This window comes from Hermetia illucens, chromosome 1 (genome assembly GCF_905115235.1).
Source record: "Hermetia illucens chromosome 1, iHerIll2.2.curated.20191125, whole genome shotgun sequence".
Classification (NCBI taxonomy): domain Eukaryota; kingdom Metazoa; phylum Arthropoda; class Insecta; order Diptera; family Stratiomyidae; genus Hermetia; species Hermetia illucens.
The window spans coordinates 60904966-60923833 of record NC_051849.1 but is presented as its reverse complement, the minus strand read 5'-3'; the positions used below and the strand labels follow the sequence as shown (position 1 = coordinate 60923833).

Here is an 18868-nt window from a genome sequence, read left to right as displayed (position 1 = left end):
GGATGAGCATCGAGGTGTATAAGACTTCATCCTGCTGACTTGTTGGTAAAACTACCGCGCCTGGTGCGGTTGTTCCCTGTACTTTTCTAGTTCACAGACTTGTTGGTTCTCCCAGGCTTCCTTTTTCCGTCTGTGAAGTCGCTTCTCCGCTCGACGGAGTTCGTGATAAGTCTCTGCGCGTGCCCGTGTTCTTTGAGAATGCAACATTACTCGGTATGCGGCATTCTTCCGTTCCGTTGCTAGCTTACATTCATCGTCAAACCAGCCGTTCCGACTCCTTTTACGGCTGGGGCCAAGTATATTTGTGGCCGTATCCATGATAGTTCTTCAGGTGGTTGTGAAGATCATTTGTTGATGCTTCATCTCCAGGTCCTCTGTTGACTGCGGTTATTCCGGCATCCATTTCCCTCTTATAGGTGTCGCGGAGGGTTGTGTTGTGGATGGCTTCAGTGTTCACTCTCACCTGATTGTCAGAGGGGATTCTAGGTGGTATTGTTATTCGAGCTCGGAGCACCATGCCAACGAGAAAGTGGTTCGAGTCTATATTGGCCCCCCTATATGTTCTGACATTCATCAAGGCTGAGAGGTGGCGGCGTTCGATCAACACGTGGTCAATTTGGTTGAAAGTGGTCCCGTCTGGAGAGGCCCACGTTTGTTTGTGGACCGCTTTCCGCGCAAACCAGGTACTTCCAACAACCATTTCGTGTGACCCTGCTAATTGAATAGTCCGCAGTCCGTTATCATTTGTTTTTTCGTGTAAGCTGTGGGAGCCAACGTATCGCCTGAATACGGGCTCCTTCCCTACTTGGCTGTTAAAATCCCCAAGTATGATTTTGATATCATATCTGGGATAGGCTTCGAGGGTTCGTTCTACTGCCTCGTAGAAGGTATCCTTCTCCGACTCTGCAGTCTCCTCTGTAGGGGCGTGAACGTTTATGAGGCTTATATTTCTCAATACCTATAGCTGACAATATTATGGGAAATACAACCACCCGCTCGAGATGTAAAATTTCTTTGATTTCCCGAGCTAGTGGTTCATAGTTCACCTTCTTCTCCATGAACTTCAATTCAATGCTACTTTTATGGGGGATAGCAACATCAATAATATATGCAAAGCGACCCGTCTTATTAACTAACAGCACTTCGGGCTTGTTGTGTGGAATATGGCGACCAGATAGGACTTGCCGGTCTATGCTGTAAGAACTATCAAGTAGTGCTGCGGCCCATGCTTGTATGTAAGGCTATGGTGAATCATCTTGCGTACAGTATTATGCCTGTTATTGTATTGAACCGGTGCCATAATAGTGTAACCACATTCTCGCCGAACCCCGCATTCTGCAATGGTTGTTCTTACCCGCTCTTCCATTATGAGCATTTTATAAGCTCGAATGGCGGCCATGCCATCTTAAATAGCACACATATAATCCCTGTGTCTCAGCAAAAAACTCTCCAGCACACAGCCATCTGTTCGACAAATGCAAATCGACAAATGGCTGCCAAACGCTATTCACGTGTTACCATGCATTTTCTTCGACTTCCATTCATCGGTCCGCTCTTGGTTCGACTTCACCCCACTCAGAGGATTGAAATATCGATCCTTTAAATTAAGTGGAGTCAGCCCAAAGTCTGCCTTACAAACAGTAGCATGCAAGAGAGTCGCCTGCTCTTGGCTGTAGCGAGTCGACTTGGCGGTGATGTTGTGCCGCCACACCAATCATACCCATCCGCACCACGGCAGAGTTTGGATGATGCATTCAAAATTTGGACATAGTAGTCCATATCCGCCGCTGCACGTTTTCCAGATCGGTTTTCGTCCACGGCAATATTCCGAATGCGTAAACCAGTGAAGGGGTAGTGAATGCATTCAATGTCCCTATCTCATTCTTCCCCGAAAGGTGCGATTTCAGTACCAGCTTTACACGTCGCAGGAATTCGGACAGCAAAGCATCCTTCAGATCACCAACTCGAGCATTTGTAGTGTGCCTCAGTCATAGCCTGGATGTGAAGATCACCAATTCACTCCGACATACAGCTGGTAATGACCTTTGCGGATAGCTTGGAGTAGTATAAATATGTATGTTCTAATCCACTTTCATATAAAAATATTGCGGTTTTGAGACGGCATGTATGTTCGAATCCAGTTTCATATGAAAATGTTGTGGTTTGGGGCGGCCGGTTTTGCGCGTGCCGGGGGCGACTTTTAGGGATGCGTAGTTCGTTGTGGGTCATCCGCGCCGGTTCCTTGAGACTCGGTCCGGGCCGGGGCGGGGCGGGGCGGCGTGCGTGTTTGTTGTTGTTGGATGTCATGTGCGTATTGCTTGGGTGATGGGGAATTGCTTATCAGGTTGACATATTTGGGAGCGTGTGTATATTAGACCGCGGGTAAATATGTAATAAGTTTGAAAATGATGGTTTTTTGTAGATTTTAAATGTACTTGGCTGATTTTGTTGTTGTTGTTGAGGTTGCTGATAAGAGGCGATCGTTTGAGTGCCATGTGCTAATTGTTTGGATGATAAATTAATATAAATAGTGGAATTTGTGAAGAGATTTTGTTATAAGTGAAAAGTTGCCGTAGAGGATGGATTCGATTAACGAATTATTGGGCTGCAAACCGCTCATTTATATTAAAACGTCAGAGTTGGAAGTGGGAAAGCGGTACCACATCACTGGAGGCGAAAGAATGAAAACACGGTAAGTTAAAATTTAAAATTAAACTTTTCTTCCGCTAACATTTTTTTTTTTATTGCTTTTTCTATAGATATGGACAGACTATCGTCGTGGATTTGGAGGGTACTATGCGGCTATCTTTACCATCGCGCTATAGTAAATGTAGCGATAATGTGTTGGACGACTTCAATACAGGGAAGTTGCAGCGGTGCGGTCAATTCCAAAAACTTGGAATTCCATCTTCTTATATAATAGACCATGAAAATGTAGATTTAGATGTGAAAATTTATTATTATTATTCACAGAAAAATTACTTACAATAAAGAAAAAAAACAAAATTTATTATTTACAATGAAAATTTCTTTTTATTACATTTGATTATTATTATTTTGAGTTATTAATTTGTTCAGAAGGAATGCGTTTTGTAGCGCGCAACATCCGCTGTGGGCATTACAGCGTAACATGTCGAGATAATTTTGTTTCAGTGATTTTAGATTCGGACAGCTGTGATCTTCCACATTGAATACTAGTGCAATATTTCCCAGCAAATCATCCAGCCATTTTTTCTTCTCTGTTCCTTTGACGTAGATGGTTGCATTTTTCATGGTTAGAAGTAAATATTCTTTCACTTCCCAAAATGTTGTTAGCCCACCTTCCCATTTCAATCCATGATGATTTTCGTATACCCAGTGTGCCTGGCATTGCAGCTCTCTTGATAGTGTTGAAAAACTGAAGGGAGGTTTCAGTATAAAGTGTCGATGAAAATTTTCGTTTACATTTACGACAGCTAACTCTTTGATGATGAAAGTATTATTGCATCCTCTAAATCCTTGCATATCGATAACGAAAATCGTCGTCATGGTGATGAAATGGTGTAGTTTGCTTGCGTGCAGAATGTAAACGTGATACTGGATTAACATTTATAGTTTCCATAGTTTTTATACAAGTTTTTGAACTGAAGAAGTGAGTGGGTTGTACTCTATCACACGATCATGTAGGAGCAAGCAGTAAGCTGTTGTTAAGGCAGGCACATCTACAGATGTTTTCATGTCTAACCTTATGTCCACTGAGCCAGATTTCATGGATTCATTTTGACGTGAAAAATCAATTACTATAATTGGTGCAGATTCCTTATATTCGCTTCGTGAAAGTAGTGACTGAGGTTGTACACCGTAATAAGATTGTTGAAAATTACAGTACATATCATAGAGAAGAGCGAATCGACCACGGGGAAATTTAATATTCATATCGTCATAAGGATATGATTCGGAGTTTAAATGTATTTTAATATTTGTTAAATCACAGTGATCAAATTTGCTGGCATCTTTGTTTTTGAGATTTTTTCGATTTGTCTGTAAAGCTAAAATAACATATCGAGGTTTTTCGAGTTGACCTGTGGTTTTCACATTCCACACATGATCTGTTGTTGTGGGTAGAACCGGATATTCGTACAGTTCCCAATTTCGAAAGCTTATTTGAATCGGATGTTCCGATTCAATATATTTCAACATTGACAATTTTTCAGCGCCATCGGGACTAACATGGGGCACCTTCCACTGTAGTTTAAAAATTTTGATGTGTACATTATCAGTGGATGAAATAAATGCATTTTCATCGCTTCTAGTGCGAACCAAAATTAGTTCGTGTTTAGCGTTTACAATAATTTTCTTGTAGTCCTCGGCAAATCCCAAAAGTTTTCTTAGCGGAATAGAAAAGTTGAAGTAACCACTTGACGGCGTGATAGATTCGTTCGGTGACCAAGCGGCATTATAAAGCATTTTACTTTCGTTTTCATTAAGTGATACATAATTTTTTAACGTCGATGTTATTCCCACATTTTTGTTTCGATCGATTTCTACTCCATTCAGTTCATATCTTATCTCATCAAATAGGAAAGCTACGCTATTATTCGTCAATTTAGCTACTGCTGATATTGTTCCATCTGTTTTAGTTAAGGCGCCTTCAATGTAAATGAAACTCTGACTCGGCAAAATACACAAATCCTGTTGTTGTATGGGTATTCGGATTTCATCACTGGAGTTGTATGATGATAAGAATGGAGAGTAGCTATGGTATTCGATTTTTGATATACTATTATCAAAACTGATTTTACGTGTAACGTTCAGGATATCGCTCATTATTTTTGTTTCAATTTGAATCCCAATAATTTTAGATACTGTTTATTTTGCAATGTTAATCGCGGTCTAGCTCGTTCGATTTTGCTGATTGAACTGGTTCTATCTACATTATCGGGCAGGTATTTATCATTGTTATATAGCAGCATCCTGAGGCTTCAAATGAAGTCTAATCGTTATTGTTTCCCCCTTGAAGTTTATTATATCTCCGTTTTGATCAATCAACTTAAGAGTTAGCGTACTTATTCGTTTAAGGCTTACCGGTAAATAAATGACGTTACTAGGAACCTCCACTATTTTATAACCTGGTCCTACTTCAGGTGAGAATTCATGGATTGTGTGTGAGGGAATATTATTGATGTAAGAATTTCCAACTATGTTACACTCAATCCGTATTACGTTCACTTTACTTATACTCACAGGTAGATCAGAAGTATGTTTTTCATTGATTTTCAATTCTCGTTTAGCGAATCCCAACAATTGACCAATGGATCTTTCTTCATTGAAGTAAATTGGAGCATTTGACTTTATTTCACTTTTGAGTGTATTATTATTAGCCTGTATTAAAAGAATTATTTTGTCATTGATCTTCGCTAATTCTTTATACAGATAGTTGGCAATATCATCAATTTCGTACGATCCAATGGGTATTTCTATAATGTGCTTCCCAATGTGAAATAAATTATTTTTTTCATCCACGTTAGGTATAGAATTATATGTTTGAAAATCAACAAGTCCGCATACGTAACCACCTTGTAAATCGATTGGTGGAAAATATTCAGTTGTAAGAATGGATGATTTTCCACTTAGAGTTAATGTAAGTGCCATGGCAGTATATAAAACAATGATTGATTTTCAATTTTAAAAGTATTTATATATATTTACATAGATGCATTGAAAATTTACAAAAGATTGTACAAAAATTTCAAACATAAATGTCCACAGTTATATGAGTCGTAGCTTTGATATGCATTGTAGTTGTATTTTATATAATAAAATAGATAATCTATTAGCTCTTTCGGTGGAGGTAAATTTCCAAAACTATCAAAGTATTCCACATATCGATTCTGTTTTTTGTATGCTACCCAATGAGTACCAGAACCCTGCATATTATCCAGATTTACAATACCACATTCGTTTTGCTTTGCAGCTCCCCTCGGTAAATTATTTCGCATGAAAACTCCTCTGAAGTTTGACAAGAATCTGGCGAATCTCTTTAAATCATTCTCATTTAATGCTCTCTTGGGTAGCGTTTTTAAAAGTTTTTTGAAGCAGGATTCAAAAACAACCCTAATCCTTTTCTGTACGGTTTTAAATGCAATCCTCGGCCTAATGTTATCTCCTCCATTTTTTGATTATGACGCTGTTTTTCTTCTAAGGTCTTTTTGGCATTGGTAGCATCATTAACAGCTTTCGCTATTCCCGCAGCTCCACCTGATAAAGCACCAATAGCAGATAATCCTGCGAAAAGAGGAACTAGAAAAGGTAGAACTCCACCAACTTTAGGAATGGGTATTATCCTTGGAGTCTTGAGAGTCTTCTTCCGTCCGTTTGTTATATTCTTTGCAGCAGCTAAGGTTACTTTAATACTCGCTTTCATTGTGTCGAGTTTCTTTCTTTTGACAACCCTTCGGACTTTGGAAACAATTGTTCCAAATTTCGGTTTATTCTTCATTCCCATTCCTAATTTTACTTTAGCTTTCATCATGTTGGTTACAAGTAGTGCGTTAGCTCGTTCTGACAATCCTGCGTCTGCTGATCTGACTCGTTGCCATGCCTTTTCAGCTAATATTTTATCTAATATATGACGATCAGCCGTTTCTTTAAATTTTGAATATCCAATATCATGCTCTTTACAGGCTTGATCCAATAAGTTTATTCCTGGATCACCTCTAGCAAGCCGCTCACTTAGTTTTGTACCAAGACCACAGTATTGATAACCAGGTAGATGCAGTTCAATTGGAAGTTTATTGATTAGGGTATTAATCACACCTCTTCCTTTCACCGCTTTTCGTGTTGTACTAGTATATTTATTTTTATGATCAATCATTTTATAGTGACCGTTCTCTTTGCGTGTATGTATGCGTATAATCCTGCTCGGTTCAACAACTCTCGCAGACTATAACACTTTTTGCAACAACGTAATTACTTTCAGTCTGGTTGTTTAGTGGCACTGATAATGCGGTTTATACAACAACAACAAAGGTTGGTGGTGGAAAACACTGACATTACAAATGAAAGCTGTATAGCTAAACACAGCAATTTATTGCCTAATAATATTCGGGGTATTATTACGGGTCCTTCTAACTGCGGCAAAACTAATGTTATGCTTTCTCTATTGAAGCACCCAAATGGTATAAAATTTGAAAATATTTACATCTACTCGAAATCATTACATCAACCCAAATATGAACATTTGAAGCAGGCTGTTAAAGCTATTTCCGGATTGGGCTTCTATACATTCTCAAATAATAGTGAAGTGATTTCGCCTGAAGAAGCCAAATCTGACTCTGTTTTCATTTTCGATGATATTGCCAGCGAGAAACAAGAGAATATTCGATCATATTTCTGTATGGGACGACATCATAATATTGATAGCTTTTATCTGTGTCAAACATATATAAGAATACCGAAACACCTTATTCGAGATAACGCAAATTTTTTGATTATATTCAAACAGGATGATATGAATTTAAGACACATTTACAATGATCTCGTAAACACCGACATGACTTTCGAACAGTTTAGAACCATTTGTGCTGAATGTTGGAATGATAAATATGGATTCTGTGTAATTGATAAAGACAGCTCCTTAGAGAAGGGTCGATATCGAAAGGGATTCGATATATTCATAATACTATAAAAGCAAATCCACAGTATGGAAGGAACCCCACATCTATTAAAAGCATCATTACCAACTTAGCAGTTCAGGAGCAGTTCAAAGCAGTTCAGAGCAGTTCAAAGCAGTTCAGAAGCAGTTCAAAGCAGTCCAGGAGCAGTTCAAAGCAGTTAAAATCAGTTCACGAACAGTTCAAAGCAGTTCAGTTCAAAGGATCAGTTTGATGCAGCTCAATAGCTGTTCAATACAGTTCGATAACAGTTCAATACAGTTTGAGTGCAGCAACAGTGAGGACAGTTCCAAACAATTCAAAAGAGAAACAAATCGATTTAGGTGCTGCAAAAATCAGTTCAAAATCAAACTAGAACCTATTGAAAGAATATTTCAAAACATTTTATATATATTTCGAAATTTGACCAATTGCATCCGTTGCTGTTTCCCTAAACAATGAAAAGAACAAAGCTTGACAAACAGTTGCTCAGTGATATTGTAAAGACAACCGATTCAATAAGGAAAAAATATCAGTAGTAAGGGATGTACCCTCAGCATAGGCTCTGTGTGTTAGAGGGAGATAGCATGCTAGAGCTTTTAAGCTTTCATGCTATCTCGCTCACTCCGTCTCTTTCGCACTATGAGCTTTTTGGGTGCGCGCCTTGGGTGAGTGGTGTGCGCCTTGGGTAAGGGGCGTGAGTCTGTGCTGTGGGCTTTGGGCTGTGAGCTTTTAGTGGGGCTCTGGGTGTGAGCCTGTGCTGTGGGCTTTGGGCTGTGAGCTTTTAGTGGGGGGCTCTGGGTGTGAGCCTGTGCTGTGGGCTTTGGGCTGTGAGCTTTTAGTGGGGGCTCTGGGTGTGTGCCTTGGGTGAGGGTGCCTTTGGAACCTTTGGGTTTGCGACTTGGGAACGGGGTGTTGCTGTGTGTGTGGGGGCCTGTGCTTTGTCGGGGGTTGTGTCTTGGGGATATTAAGCTCTATTGCTGTTTCTCTTGTTTTTCTATGTGTCTCGGATATGTTTTGGTGTGTTTCTGAGATCTTTTTCAAGTGTCCCTGGGGAGTGTCAAGTTGTTTGTGTGTCTCTTTGTAGGGGTATCGATCTTTTTGGTGTGCTTTTTGATTTATTAAGCTGTTTTGATGTATTTGCCTGGGTATCGGTCTTTGCGTTGAGTGTCTTGGTTGAAGTGGGGTCTGTGGGGTTCACGGCGGGCGGCTAAGGTGTGGGCTTTAGGTGGTAGGCTTCGCCGCGGGCTTGAGGCGGTTGGCTGGCCGATGCAGATTTTGCGGTTATCATTGCTGACTTGGGACTTGGGATTAAGTTTAAATGAAAAAGTTCGTTAAAGTTCAAATATTTATTTTATTATACTTATTTACACATACATCATTCAATATTCTTTAGAATTAACAATATGTGTACACTTATTTATATATCTTTCTCAATATCAAACAATGACTCTAGAAATTTATTTCACAGTATAACGTAAAAATTTCATATACAAATTATGAAATTCATTACAAATCGGGTGGTGATAACATCAAAATTCTTATAAAACTATTCGACATTTTGACATTTTGAATATTACTTCAAATTACAGTGCATAAGCTGAATAATCGTTATTTTGAACAAATTTTATTTTCAAATAATTGTGTTTCTGCACATCCACACCTTCGAAAACGAAATAGTGCTCCTGTATGGCGTTCAGCTCATCGATCTGCTTCTGGTTACGAATCTTTTCGGAGAAGCGAGGGGGTAAGAAAACAAAATTGTCATTACTAAAATGGACTGTCAAACGCTGTCCAAATTTAGTTTTAACAAGCTTGAATTCGGTGATGAGATATTTCTTACCCACCTCTAAACTGGATATTGACACATAGGTCTGGGGTAATGTTTCGCTGACATTGTTCAGGATTTCGATGGTATTCTAAGGAAACAAATAATAAACTGTTGTAAAATATTTTCCAAAGTAAATCAAGAAAATTGTACTAGTGACCCAAACTTGAAGTTGGCGCTCGGTTCTCTTGGGCGCATCGAATTTTATTTTAAAACCAATTTACAATCGAAATGGAAGAAATATTAGCGACCCATACATAAAGTTGGCGCTGAGTTTTCTTGCGCTAAAAGCACATAGAATTTTACTTCAGAGATTTTTTTTTTAGTTTCGGAGACAGATTTTTTGTGTTTCATCAAAGTTAAAAAGTATATAATAGCGACCCAAACATAAAGTTGGCGCTCAGCTTTCTTGCGCTAAAAGCGCATTGAATTAAATAAAATAAACTTACCATGTTTGTATGATGCAGCCTTGGAAATGATACTTACCTCCAGCAGAAATTCCTTTTATACATGTCTTCGCTACATGAGAACATCATATAGCGATCATGAAGATATCTACATAGCTCATAAAAAATCGTCATCATCATGATACTCGCCTTGTAATTTATCCAGGACAGTTTTGTGATGTTTTATGAAATGAATTACACAGCATGTAAACTTCCTACAAATTCATAATACTAACATATGCAACCATATGCCTGCGAACAAGATTCCGCAGATATTTGTCGTATAATTTATTGCAACATTTGGTATGATTTTCAAAATGAATAAAAACAAAAACAAAATACATTGGCCTAAGATATTGCGATCATGAAGACAGGTTGCCCGTCAAAAAAAAAAAAAAAAAAAACAGTGCTTATGCTTATCTCTTGGTTCTTTGAGTTATCCACTGCAACTTTTTTGATATTTTTAAATTCTCTGAAAGCAATTACCCGACATCTGCAATTTCATAATTCCATGCAACCAATTGCTTGGGAATAATATACTTGTCTTATGGCTTATATTATACTTACCAGCATGCTTACCAACAAAAAGGGAATTGCATATGCTTCCGCCTTGATTTATTGATTGATTGATTGATGCGAAATGATGCATAAAAATGCAATGGACTAAGATACTGCGATCATGATGATGTGTGACTTGCGAATAAGAAAAAATACGCATGCATATGCATTGATTTATCCGGTGCAGTTTTATATTTTTATGTTCCCTGAAAACAATTACCCGACATCTGTAATTTCATTATTCCATGCAACCAAATGCTTGGGAATAATATACTTGTCTTATGGTCTATATTATACATTTCGCATGTTGCGTAAAACAAAAAAAAAACTGTATGGAGCCATTGCGATCATGGAGATATGCATAAGTTGCTTACCAACAAAAAGGGAATTGCATATGCTTCCGCCTTGATTTATTGATTGATTGATTGATGCGAAATGATGCATAAAAATGCAATGGATTAAGATACTGCGATCATGATGATGTGTTACTTGTGAACAAGAAAAATACGCATGCATATGCCTTGATTTATCCGGTGCAGTTTTATGATATTTTTATGTTCACTGAAATTAATTACCCAGCGTCTGCGAATGTAAACTCCTTATAAGTTCATTTGTCTGTTGATTTATTGCAATATTTCCCATGAAAAAATACACGGAGCCAAGAGATTGCGATAATGATGATGTGTTACTTGTGAACAAGAAAAATACGCAGGCATATGCCTTGATTTATCCGGTGCAGTTTTATGATACGTATAAATAGTGCAAATTTCAAGTGGAAACTCCACAGAAATTTTGAAACGATCAGGAAGGAAGGTAGCATTGGGGTAAGAGTCTTTTGAAAATTTTTTTTCAACAATTATTAACAGGTTTTCTAATTTCATTTCAGATTCAGATAAAACGAATAATAAAATAAAGAACCAGTACCGTTGGCTTATTAGCTAAGGTATTTGATAATGAGCTTTTCAGCTCTTTCAAAATAACAAAAAAAAAATATAAAAGAAGCATACAGTAAAACAAAATTTTCTAAAAATGTCTTTCACTTTTAATTTAATTCAGCTGTTACAAAATTCTGTTGCTTTGGGTAAAGAGTTTTGCTTTGAGGTGATGAACACTGTTATTAGTTACTTGGAAAAACAAAAAGTTTCAATAACAGTGCAAGAAAAGAATTCATTTTTCAAGATTCTTCTTGAATGTTCCAAGCAGTTTAAAATAAATCAGGATGACGTAATTTTTCATAAATTTTTCAAAATTATAGATGAGTGTCCAGAATTGTCAGATTGTTCAACTACAAACAATAGTACCAATAGACCAGCAGTTTCCACTTCATCGATATGTGTAGCTACTACTGTTACGAATGCGCGTAGTAATAGCAATAATCAAAATTATCAAGTCGGTTCAGGATTAAAAGAAAAAATTGAACTAATTTCAAAAAAAGTGACAAATTTCAAGAAATTTAATGTGATGGGAGTAAAAATGGTTTTCCGACTGAATGAGTTTAAAGATCCTGAGGAAAATATTTTGGAAGGTCTTAGAAATACCTTTAACGAAGTTGTAAATGAAATCGTGAAAAATTCTAAGGAGGGTAGTAAAATTTCAATGTATATTTCATTGCCAAACTCGCCGCACGAGAAACCTATATGGTCTAGTTTAAGACCTGTAAGCGAGCTAAATGGTGAACACATTCTATCATTAATATCAAGCATTAATCAGTCAAATTCAACATTTCTTTCAGACGACATTATACAGATTGATGCAAATATCGTCAATTTTCCATTTGGGAAGGGTAGAATTAATCCAAAAATGCTAAGTGAAGCTGACGTCCTATTGAAAAAAACTAGCGTTGTAGATGTTGGCAAAGAAGGGGATGTCCATTGTCTTCCGAGAAGTATTTGCTATGTTTTGGATAGTGAAATAGCAAAAAATAGTTTAAGCAAGGCAGCTAAAAAACTTTGTAAACTTGCAAATGTAAATGTGAGTGAAATAAATGGCTGTAGCTTACTAGATCTGTACAAATTTCAAAAGTATCTCAACAATTATCAGATTGTTGTGTTCAATGATATCACTGATCCAAATTCTATACTATTTAAAATTCCATATAATTTTTTTATGACCGAAATAAAAAAAATTTACCTGTATTATTCCGCATTACAAAACCATTACTACGTTATCAAATCGCTTACAGCCTTTTTTAATAAGAATTATACCTGCAATTATTGCGATAATGTCAGCAATTACAGATTTCATAAATGTGCAATGAAGTGTCCATACTGTTATTGCTATCCTCCTTGCCAATTTACTTCTACATTGAGGGATTGCCTAAAGTGTAATAGATCGTTTAGAGGAGAACACTGTTATCTACAACATATTCAGAATAAAATTCGTAAAGATAGTGTTTGTGACTCCTTACAAATCTGTAAGATATGTAACAAGTTCTTGAACTTTGTTATTAGAGGTAAAAGAGATCATACATGTAATGAGTACTATTGCCAAACATGTTATAAAGTAGTTCCACAAGAACATCTATGTTACATTCAACCATACCGGGGGAAAGGTAATTCACGTTTTCTAATTATTTTTTTCGACTGCGAAACCACACAAGATACTATTTACGGTGCATCTCCAGATACACATTTACATATTGTAAATTTAATAACTACCCATCAAGTGTGTTTTTCATGTTATAATGGCTCTGACATATCAAATGATTGTGTCAATTGTGGTAAAAGAGAGCATATCTTCCAATATAATGAAGACATCGATGTTGTGAAGCAATTTATCGATTACGTGTTTATGATACGATCTTATGTGACAAACATTATTTGCGTTGCGCATAACTTTCAAGGCTTCGATGGACACTTTCTAATATCAGAACTTTTGAATAGAAAATTCGCCATTAATCCTGTAATGAATGGCACTAAAATAATGAAACTAACTTGTAAAAATGTTAGTTTTATTGATTCCTTAAATTTTCTGCCATTTCCTTTATCCAAATTTTCTGATGTGTTTGGATTTGAAAATCATAATAAGGGTTACTACCCATACTTTTTCAATACAAAGGAAAATTTTAATTATATTGGGAAATACCCGACACCAAAAATGTATGGTTACAATTCAATGAAACAAAAAGAGAGACAGAAATTCTTAGAATGGTATAGTTCAAATTGTACAAAAATGTTTGATAATAAAAATGAAATGTTAAAGTACTGTATCAATGATGTCACTATTTTACGTTTAGGATGCTTATCCTTTATGAAAGAATTTCTGGAAATAACTGCGGTTAACCCTTTCACAGAATCCTTAACAATAGCATCTGCCTGCATGTTGGTATTTCGAAAAAATTTCTTAAAAGCTCAAACCTTGGCTATCATGCCAAAAAATAAATATTTGAAAGGAAAACAATTTTCATTTGCTTCACTCAAATGGCTACATTTCAAAGGCATGAATACTACAGTTGGAATTTTATCCGCACTAAATACAGGTGAAGTGAAATTAGAGAAAGGCGGACTCTTCGTCGATGGGTTTGACCCAAAAACAAACACTGTTTACGAATTTTTTGGTTGTTTTCACCATGGATGCCCAGACTGTTTTAAATTCAATTCGTCAGATATTATTAAGGGTAGTAAGTGTGACACGTTAAGTCAGAGGCACGAAAGCACCATGAAAAAAATTTCCGCTATTAGGAAGAATGGTTATAATTTGGAATACATTTGGGAATGCGATTTTAAAGACTTTTTAAAAAGGAACCCCGCGGTAGACAAACAAATAACCGAAGATCTCGCATATTTTACTTTACCTTTGACCCCCCGCGACGCCGTTTATGGGGGAAGAACAGAAGTATTTAGGACTTATGCAAAAATTAATGCTGAAAATGAAATAATTCGTTATTTAGATTTTACAAGTCTGTATCCATACATTAATAAATACGCACCATACCCCATTGGGCATCCAACAATATTCAGAAACCAAACTCCACCAGTTTCTGAAATTTTAGAAATGCATGGATTTATTTCTTGCTCTATTCTCCCTCCTGATAATCTCTTCTTACCCGTTTTACCTTACAAATATGACAATAAATTATATTTCCCACTTTGTAGAAAATGTGCAGAAAATAATGTCTTTAGATGTATACACGAAGAATGTGAAAGACAAATTACCGGCACATGGGTGATCCCTGAAGTAGCCTTGGCAGTTAAGCAAGGTTATAAAATACTTAAGGTTTTTGAAGTGTGGAAATATGATTACACAATATTTGACCCAAAAACGCAAAATGGTGGGTTATTCACCGAATATGTAAACACATTTTTTAAAATCAAGCAAGAAGCTAGCGGTTGGAGTAGAGAATGTAAAACAGAAGTAGATAAAGAGAATTTCTTGAAAAAATTTGAAGAACGTGAAAGTATTAAACTGGATATAGACAATATAAAGAAAAATTCTGGAAAGCGAGCGGCGGCAAAACTGATTTTGAATTGTTTTTGGGGTAAGTTTGCTCAAAGGGAAAATAAATCATTTACAAGTGTGTTTGGTGATTTCAAAGAGTTTTGCAATTTTATTCAATCACCAGGAATAGAGATATCATCCATTTTACCTATCAATGAGGACACAATGTGGGTAAACTGGAGATATTTTGATGAAAATCTAAACATGCTCCCGCACATTAATATTCCCGTTGCAGCATACACAACTGCCTTTGCACGGATAAAACTGTATGAAGCAATGCAAAATATCGGTAACGCGCTTCTTTATTGTGACACTGACAGTTTAATTTTTATTGAAAATAAAAAGACACCTTCCGTTTTTAAAATATCAGATTATTTAGGCGATTTAACAGATGAAGTGGAATCCTTTGGTCCTAATGCATTTATTTCGGAATTTGTATCCATTGGTCCTAAAACATATAGTTTTAAAGTTGAAATTTCCCCTGATGCTCAATATATCACAAAATGTAAGGGTATAACAATTAATTTTCAAACATCCAAAATTGTAAACTTTAATCATTTAAAATCTTTGGTAATGGGAGAAGCTGAGGAAGAAAATGGGGCGATTATCAAGTATGAAAATAAAATTAAGCGAAAACGAGTAGGAATTGTTATAACAGAACCGCAGAAAAAAACTCTGGCATTTACTTTTAATAAAAGAATTCTCGTGGATAATCATTTATCCTATCCATACGGCTTTAAGAGAATTAAATTACAAGAATGAAAAGAGAAGAATAATAAATATAAATAGGGATGCTTCTTTTATTTTTTAGTATTCTGATGGCAGACTCGAAAAAGATAGTGCAATACATTATGGAATCTAACAAAAAGTCGGTTATTGTTGATGTCCAGTTTGTAGTTGGTAACAATAAGCAAATGTTTGTAAAAGAACTAGTTACATTGAACACTGACTCCATTAACCCAGTTTTGTATCATTTCAAACCTCCGTTCCCGCAGGAAGAACTTAACCCAAATAGTGCATGGCAATCAGATTATAATTATAAATTCATAAATGGATTAACGTGGTCGAATGGCGTCATTGATTATAATCATTTACCAGAAATTTTATCAACCCTAGAAGGTTCAGTAATATATCTAAAAGGAGAAGAGAAAGCAAAAGTTTTGAAAAAATACCTTAAAGACGTTGAAATTATTCAGGCAGATATCCCCAAACTCGGTCTTTTAAAAAAGTATAAAACAAATTGTATACTACATGGGGAATCACCAAATGTTAGATGTGCTTTAGAAAATACTGTGAATATGTATATGTATCTGCTGAAAAATAAAATCATTGAATAAAACAGAAAATATTGCCTTTTATTTAATATACTCTTTTATTTCTTTATAAACACAAAGTATTAAACAGTACATTAGCGCTACAAAATATTGGAATTTCATAAAAAAGTCTGGAATAATTAACATGAACGTAAGATGCTCTCAATGGTATAAAGAAATCTTCGTCTGGCAGTTTGATGGTGTTTTTCTCTCGGCATTTTGTGACGTATCCATTATAGTATTCTTTCACGCTCTCTGATGCACTGTTGTTGTGGTACATAACAATATTGAAGAATCGCATCATCTCATATAGCTTCAAAAGTTCAAGTGTCTGCAATTGGATACTGCCCTCACCCACTGGAATTTTGTATTTTTTCGAAAGCCCAAACTGATTTTCCGGTAAAAATTCTCCTGTTTCCTCTTTAAGCTTGTTTATATGATCGAAAACTGCACACCATCCTGAATAATTTGTCGAAACTGGAAACCGTCCATGAAGATGAAAAATGATTTTGGCTTCAAAATTGGAAGGATCAAAACCAAGCACGATTTTTCGGTTCTGACATCCATCCAAGTAATAGGTGTAATTTAACAGCACTTGTTCTCCCGGCACTGCAGATTTTCTTTCTTTCACCGTTTTGGTCGTTGTTTTTTTCTCACTTTTTAACTTCTTGGTATCAGGCTTCATCGTGAACAAATGTGGTTGCGAAACTGGATGTAAAATATGTCGTTTCGGGTTTTTATACTTAGTTTTCATCTCGATGAGTACATAGATTTCCTCCTGCTATATATGCACATGATTCTTTAAATACACTTTTCTGTATAAAGTAACAACCTTAGCGTCATTCCAAGTGAAATCATATGATGAAAATTGGTTTAGAAAATTTCTAAGACTTCGTCCCTTACAACGCCAGTAAAGATACATACAACAGTAATACCCACAAGTGGATGCAAACGCACTTTGTAATCGTTTCTTATTATTTATAAATACGGACGAATTAGTCATGAGAAACTTTTGAAAAAATTTATTTACTGGGTAACCTCCAAATGAATCAAAGTACTCCGCAGGTCCTTTTTTCGGAATGAAGAATGCAACCCAATGAGTTCCACTTTTGTAAGAAGGATCTGTATTAGCTATTACACATGCCGGTCTTTTAACTCGCTTCGGTAAATAATTACATGGAAAAACGCCTTTGAAGAATCTTGATGGTATTTTGTTCGTTCTGAGTGTTCTGTTTAGTTCAATCGTGTTCATTCCTGTTCAGAAAAGTTGCAAGCTTCAATATTAATAATTTTCGAGTGCGATGTTACATAGTGCTTTATAAATTCCTTTGCACCATCATCTTGAACAAATACCGTAGTAAATTTCGCCAATGTTTTTATAACGTCTTCATCCAACCGTCTCAGCTCCAAGTTGCCGCATCTTCCCAATTGTTCCACACCTGCTAGATTGCTTGTTGTAGTAGGATATCTAAAGGTGATCTCTCTGATGAACAACTTATTATCCGCAGTAATACCAGCGAACGACACCTTTTTAAAGAAAGCTAAATCACCTCCAGGGAGATAGTCAACATTCACTAAACAGCTCATTTCGACTTTTTAATAAATGTGGAAGAATGTCGGAATGTCGGCACTATATATAGATTTTAATAGCTTGTGAAAACATTCCGAGCCTTGTCTATCTCGATACTGCTATCATACTCTGCGTAAACAACGCAGGTGACGCTTTTCTTTAGAGCGTCTTTGAATCGCCCCTCGATCCTAATCGTGCCCTGGTTGAGTAGACTTCCACATGTTGAATTGTAAGAATTGTCCGGAGTGAGATCAAACGCCAACAAGAACGCTCCATTATCGAAGAATTTTTTTGATATTTGATGATCCTTGTCGGAATAATGTATTCCAGTACCCTTGAACAAGCTCAGATATCCTCGCGTACTAATGGGAGTTTCATTTGAAAAGTCAAACTCTAGAGGTTGGTTCGGTACTTGTACTCCATTGACTGATAAATTGAACCTTGTCAGATTATTGTGTTTAAAGTTGTATGAATTTTTCGACCGTTTTCCTGTATATGCCTCATTGTCTACCATACCAAACACTAGCAAGTTAGGTAATTGTCCAATGACCACATTATCGAGTGAAAGTGAAAATGTGTTTGCAGGTAGAGTATATGTCTTCACTTCTACACGTTTATATGGATATATTACATTAGATCTTTGGAGAACACTTTCATGCGCAAGTAAGATGTTCGGATTGACAGTTACATGGTTCATGTACATTGTCGCCTCTATAATTTTGATTAGTGATGGCTGAACGTCGTCTTTACAATGCAAGTAAAATTCGGGTTTTTCTAGCGAAAAAATGACACGCAAATCTACCCCGTTGATTAGCAACTTATCTTGATTTAAGATATCTCCATGAACTTTTCCCATAAACTCCACCACATTGCTATGTGCAAGCAATTTGGATCTTTTATTATATCCTTGGTTTGAATCAGATGGCTTGCCACTTTCAACTATGTCCATCTCATTCTCATCGAGATACCATCCGACAGACTCCAAGTGAGTTTCGGCGGTATTCTTGCCATAATTTAGCAAATTCTCAATATACGCTCTGTATTGGTAATTGTGGTCAGTTTGCGCTATTGGCCTACCATTTAAC

General features: G+C 36.4%; 2 protein-coding genes across 2 annotated transcripts; one reads left to right on the top strand and one right to left on the bottom strand.

Moving 5' to 3' along the window:
- Positions 1 to 2579: 2579 nt before the first annotated feature.
- On the top strand, positions 2580 to 3096 carry LOC119650906. The gene is made up of 3 exons (XM_038054150.1): positions 2580 to 2692; positions 2760 to 2946; positions 3079 to 3096. Exons 1-3 carry the CDS (start codon positions 2580 to 2582, stop codon positions 3094 to 3096), a joined length of 318 nt encoding a protein of 105 aa, XP_037910078.1.
- Positions 3097 to 3606: 510 nt separating this feature from the next.
- On the bottom strand, positions 3607 to 4806 carry LOC119650842. Its single transcript, XM_038054025.1, has one exon. The coding sequence runs from the start codon at positions 4804 to 4806 to the stop codon at positions 3607 to 3609; it is 1200 nt and encodes a 399-aa protein (XP_037909953.1).
- Between the last annotated feature and the right edge of the window lie 14062 nt (positions 4807 to 18868).